Source organism: Rhinopithecus bieti, unplaced genomic scaffold, assembly GCF_001698545.2.
Source record: "Rhinopithecus bieti isolate Rb0 unplaced genomic scaffold, ASM169854v2 scaffold_18471, whole genome shotgun sequence".
NCBI lineage: Eukaryota > Metazoa > Chordata > Mammalia > Primates > Cercopithecidae > Rhinopithecus > Rhinopithecus bieti.
The window spans coordinates 418,892-425,216 of NW_016809119.1; the positions used below are offsets into that span (position 1 = coordinate 418,892).

The window sequence follows — 6,325 nt, forward strand, 5'->3', positions numbered from 1 at the left end:
ATTCATCAACTTTGCCCTCACATAGGCATGAAGATGTTCATATAATGGTTTAATCTGAAAAGCCCAGGAAGAAAGTTTAAGACCAAGAGTAACCAATTCTAATTTCCATTCAACAACACTAGAAATAGAAGATTCTTTAAACAAGTAGAATTTCCCCAAATTATAATTCTTCTTCTCTCAAATTTCTGGAAAATTTAAAAGTATTCCTTCTTCCTAGATATTGATGATAACTCCATTGCATAAGTCAATAAACATATTTGGGAGAACACAGGTCCCAAAATAAAAGCAGATGTGAAATATATATATATTCATTTTTAAGATTGTTACCTCCTTCCTTTGTTTTAGTTTGAGGTATAATTTACATATTATAAAATTCACCCATTTTCAAGAGTGTAGTTCCATGAGTTTCAATAAATTAAAACTACTGGGAAACTGTCACCACTATCTAGCTTTTTAACATTTCTATAACCACAAAAGGTTTCCTATAGTCAGTTCCACTCCTATCTCTGGCCACTCTGAGTATATCAGAGTCTGTTTATCTGTTCACTAGTTGAAGGACAGCTGGGTTTTCCAGTTTGGGGCTATTATGAATATTGTTGCTATGAACATTTGTGTATGTCTTTCTATGGATAAGGATATATGTTTTCATTTATTTCATATAGAAACTTAAGAGTCATGGTAAGTGTGTGCTTAACTTTTTAAGAAATTGCCAAACTGTTTTCCAAAGTGACTGCCCCATTTTACATTTCTTCCCACAGTGTAAGAGGGCTCCAGCATCTCACATTTTCCCCAATACTTGGTATTGTCCGTCTTTTTAATCATAGCTATTCTGGTGGGTGTGGAGGGGATTTTCATCATGGCTTTAATTTGCATTTCCCTAATAACTTTTTATTTTCTTATTTGCCATTTGTGTCATTTCTTTGATGATATACTTATTCAAGTCTTCTCCCCATTTCCTTTTTGGGGAGTTGTTTATCTTACTTCCATTTTTGATAGCTCTGCCAAACTATGGCTGTGACAAGGTAACTCACATTAGAAGTTTAAAGGTGCAGGTAAAGGGGAGGCATGGGGCCAAAATGAAGGAAAAACATCCATGGGACATTTCTGTTCACAAAACTCTCTCTTCCTGATGAAGACTAGCTTACTCAAAGTAATAGTATCAATTGTCCTGAGGAAGGAAGCAAAGTCTATAGCTCTGCTAACACAGGAAGACAGTACCAGCCCTGGGTAACTCAAGAAGATCATTCCTACTTATAAGCTAAAGGACCATTTCTTCTTATAATATTTCATTCCTATAGTCTTTCTGTTGGTAATTAATGGTCAGTGACTGAAAGAAGGAGGAAAGCAGAGCAATTCTGATCAGCTGTAGGACTATCCTATTATTCTCTAAAATCTTTTCAAACTCTAATATTCCATAACTTTATGAGGCCTGGGAATGGCTGACCAATGTGTTAAGAATGAGCCAGAATGCCTTTAGTCACTGTCCCTCTTTCCCATACACTGCCCCACAGCTGTTTCTGTGTACAGTTCCTTGCTTACCTCTTCAAAGGTATGTTCCACATCTTCAATCAACTGGTCGCGGTTGTAGTCATAGCCATCTACCCCGTTTGCTTCATAGTCTCCTCTCCAATAATCCCCATAGTCCTTATAATCTGTTTTTTTTTTTTTTTAAGAGAAAGGGAAGAACATAAGGGAAAGAAAGAGAGAGAGCACAATATACATAGATTAGCCTTGCTGGGAGGTTAAAAGAAATTTAAAGGCTTATCACATTTTATTGTGATAAACATCAACTCAAAGGGATGCAAACGAATAATAACATTAAGTAACCTCTGTTTAAGCACTTGCTCTGTGCCAGGAGTTTAAATGTATTATTTTATTTAATAAGCACAAGAACCATACAATATTGTCATTATTATAACTCCCACTATGCAGAGTAACAGCCTATGTTTATTTTAAAATAAATTTTATTGCATATATTTAAGTTGTACACCATGATGTTATGAGATATATATATAATAAAATGGTTACTATAGTAAATAAAATCAACATATCTATCATCTCACATAGTTGAGCACTGTACCCCCATGGAAGAGCAGCTAAAATCTACTCATTTTGTAAAAATCCTGAATACAAAACATTATTATTAACTATAGTCCTTATGTTGTACATTAGATCTTTAGACTAGTTCATCCTACATGTCTGCTACTTTGTATCCTTTAACCCACTTCTCCCCATATTCCACCCCGTTCCACCTCACCTCTGGTAATCACTATTACTCTCTCTCTGTATATTTGATTTTTTTTGTAGAATCCACGTTTGAGTGAGATGATGCCGTATTTTTCTTTTTATGTCTGGATTATTTCACTTAGCGTAATGTCCTCCAGGTCTATCCATGTTGAGGCAAATGACAGGATCTCCTCTTTTTTAAGGCTGAATAATATTCCATTCCATATACCTACCACAGTTTCTTTATTCATTCACCCCTTGACAAACATTTAGGTTGTTTCCCTATCTTGGCTATTGCGATTAATGCTGCAGTGAACATGGCAGTGTAGATATCCTTATGAAGTGTTAATTTCATCTAATTAAGGTATATACCCAGGAGAGGGATTGCTGGATCATATGGTAATTCTATTTTTAATTTATTTAGGAATTCTCATACTATTTTTCCATAACAGCTTCACCAGTTTATATTCCCACCAACAACCTGTGCTTAGAGTGGTTAAATCGCTTCTCCAAGATCACACAGCTGGTAAGTGAAAGAAGCACACTCCTAGTCTCTCAATCCTGGGTGTGTACTCTCTTGATACATCAGTTTGTATCTTTAGCTTTAAAATATGTGACTGGATCTCTAAGTTTTTAAATTCTTCTTTTGTTCATGGCCTTGTATTTTTAGATCAGACCCAACTCATCTTAGACTTTGCCACAGTGAACCTGTGTTTGTTTGCAAATTATATGTATCAATGCATGTTTCTATGTGCTTCCTTTAGTATCTCACCATTAGGAAACACAAGCTTGTGTTAGGATATTAGCTAATAAAGTGTGTACACATAATTTAATACTTTTTATTTTCACATTCACATTAGCAATTAATGACCAGGAAGATGAGGAGAGAAATAAATATTTGGATGAAAGGACATGCAGGATATTGTTTTAAAAATGGTGATAAGCAGGCCGGGCGCGGTGGCTCACGCTTATAATCCCGGCACTTTGGAAGGCCGAGGTGGGTGGATCACAAGGTCAGGAGATCAAGACCATCCTGGCTAACACGGTGAAACCCCATCTCTACTAAAAATACAAAAAATTAGCCGGTCGTGGTGGCAGGGGCCTGTAGTCCCAGCTATACTCGGGAGGCTGAGGCAGGAGAATGGCGTGAACCTGGGAGGCGGAGCTTGCAGTGAGCCGAGATCGCGCCACAGCACTCCAGCCTGGGCGAGAGAGCAAGACTCCGCCTCAAAACAAAATGGTGATAAGCTATTGTCTCCAGCTTGCCTAAGGCTTAAGAATATTGAATTTAAGTGGCAGTGAAGGAAATTTTAAAACAACAAATGGGGGAAAAAATTCTTCCTTACTCAACCTCAGCGGGCAGTAAATCATCAAAGCACAGTGTGAATAATGATTCCATGACTTCAGCTCACTATTCAGGGAAGAGAATAAGTTAAGAGATATGGAAATTCCTTCCTATGTTAAGATTTTTTATGAGCACATAATTTGAGATATAATTACAACTGCATAAAATAATACATTTCCAGCCTAAACTAATCTGATTTTTTTTTCTTTCTGGGGTATCGCCCTAAGGTAGACACACAAATGACCTTTGAAAGTTAACTGTGGGGGTTTTAGACAAAAGACAGTGACTCTGTCTCTCATCCTGAGAAATGGGATCCCTCCTTAATCCCCAGACTCCCTCAGGAACTTTTAGGGGTCTGAGATCTTCCTAGATTACTTATAATTCATAATTCCTGGATAATTTATTTTAGGCCTTGTAGTTGAGTCTCATTCTTGAGCTTCTTGAATTGTAGAATGCCAGTGCACCTTTTCTTTTCCCCAGTAATTTCTTTTAAAACAGGTCATCTGAATTGTTCAGGAGATGATTGTTAATTGAGGGGTATCCCTGATATCAAAGGGCAGGCTTGGTAATGCAGAAGAAATAGCCCCGCCGCCACACAGAGAGCTTCAGGACCTCTACAGATCAGCAAACTTACGATTTGCTCTTGCCATCTCATTTTTCAAGACCACATACTCTTCATATAATGGCCTCAGCTGCTTGCCGACCTCAGATCTCCAGCCTTCCCAAGCCCAGAGCCTCTCATTGTAGTCTAAACTCTTTTCCATTATTTCATTCAAACCTGTTATCCCAAAGCACACAAAGACAAGAAAAGATGCATTTGTAAAAATTTTATTTGTAAGCAACTACATGAACTTTAAAGAATTAAAAGTAAGGTTGGCAGACATCAGGTCATAAAGTGGTTAAATAAAATCTCATGATTTATTCATTTCCTTGCCCTTATAGTTCCAAAATATGTCTGCAGAGAAAATAAACCACTGAAATAACTTACTTATTGACTTGATTAAATTAAGTAAATGTGATAAAATTTACAAGAAAGTTAAAAGACCATGTATGTGTTGAAACACACATATTTGCAATCATTTTTAAAACTTGGGAGAAAAGTAAATTTCATAATCACTATTCAAAATTAGTAGCCTACCTGGATCAAGTAATAAGCATTTCTGGGAATTATTTGGGTTACAAACTTTTCCAGTACTGTAGATGGTGCTCATTGTATTTAGAATTGTGTTCAACTGCAAATTTAAGATAATAAACAATGTTAACAATGGAAATTTTGCTGAAGAGAATGCTAATATAAACATACCCTTTTGGCCACATGATTTTTTGATTCCTCAAAATACAGCAATTTACTTCTTTGCCATGTATCTTTCTGCCGTGTATTTACCTCAAAATACAGCAATTTACTTCTTTGCCATATAGAGAAGGAATAGCCCAGTTAGGTTTTCCCACTGTCAACTAGCACAAAGTGCTATGAGCACATAATAAATATATATGGAGTAACTGAAATAACCAGATCTACCAAAACCCAAAGAATTAACACAGAGAAGTGCATTTTTTGTTTCGTTCAGCATTTATTGAACCTGTAATATGTCCTACACTCTGACAGTTCTGAAATGAACAAGTCAAAGACCGTAAAGTCATAGGACAGTGAGGCAGCCATGAAATCAGTAACTATTAATACATAACAGAATGACAAGTGCTATAACTGTCACCAAAAAGTGATGCAGTAGTATAGAAGCAGGGAGAAATTAATAACTAATAACCTGGAGATTCAAGAATGGGTCCAAAGAGAAGGGAAGATAAGAGCTGTGTCTTGGAGAAGAAGTGGGCATTGGTCATGTAGAGAAGGGAGGTAGAGGGAAGAGTCTAAAAGGAAAGGAGTCGGCCGGGCGCGGTGGCTCAAGCCTGTAATCCCAGCACTTTGGGAGGCCGAGACGGGCGGATCACAAGGTCAGGAGATCGAGACCATCCTGGCTAACACGGTGAAACCCCGTCTCTACTAAAAAAAAAAAAATACAAAAAACTAGCCGGGCGAGGTGGCGGCGCCTGTAGTCCCAGCTACTCGGGAGGCTGAGGCAGGAGAATGGCGTGAACCCGGGAGGCGGAGCTTGCAGTGAGCTGAGATCTGGCCACTGCACTCCAGCCTGGGTGACAGAGCGAGACTCCATCTCAAAAAATAAATAAATAAATAAAAATAAAAGGAAAGGAGTCTTAAAGAGGTTGGAAAAGACAAGGCATTCCCAGGGGACAGTGAGATGTTGAATGAAACTGGAGTGACAGTGTTCATTAAGGGAAATGAAAGACATGAGAATGGAGAGATAAGCAGGGGCCAGATCATGAGGGACCATCTATGCCATATTAAAGTTGTTAAACTTTACCCTGTAGGTAAAGTGAAGGTGACAGAGTGAAGCAGTGATACTCCAGGTGTAATCTGTGGACCAGTGCACATGAGCAAATAGTTTGTTTCCATTCTGTGATAAGTACAGGAATTAAGAGAATAAAAGTTTATAAACTTTGGAAAACAATTTGATATTTCCATGACATCTAAGCTTGTAATCAGTGAACTTAAGCAAGTATTGATCTGCAATGTATTGGAAATAAAGGAATAAAGGAGGGAGAAAGGAAAGACGGGAGGGAGGAGAGAAAGAGGGAAGGAGGAAGAGAAGGAAGGAAGGAAAGAAGAAAGGAAGGAAGGAAGGAAGGAAGGAAGGAAGGAAGGAAGGAAGGAAGGAAGGAAGGAAGGAAGGAAGGAAG

The 6,325-nt window shown here is 37.8% G+C and overlaps 1 protein-coding gene across 2 annotated transcripts in view; it reads right to left on the reverse strand.

Annotated features, from left to right (window-relative positions):
* The window catches only part of ACE2 (angiotensin converting enzyme 2), a 43,776-nt gene that overhangs the window by 35,701 nt on the left and 1,750 nt on the right, over positions 1 to 6,325 (reverse strand). For both annotated transcript variants that reach the window (XM_017888581.1, XM_017888580.1), the window contains exons 2-5: positions 4,710 to 4,803; positions 4,206 to 4,349; positions 1,540 to 1,652; positions 17 to 54 (exon numbers count right to left, since the gene is read on the reverse strand). In XM_017888581.1, the coding sequence (XP_017744070.1) occupies positions 17 to 54; positions 1,540 to 1,652; positions 4,206 to 4,349; positions 4,710 to 4,803 (389 nt within the window). The remainder of the gene's footprint in view (positions 1 to 16; positions 55 to 1,539; positions 1,653 to 4,205; positions 4,350 to 4,709; positions 4,804 to 6,325) is intronic.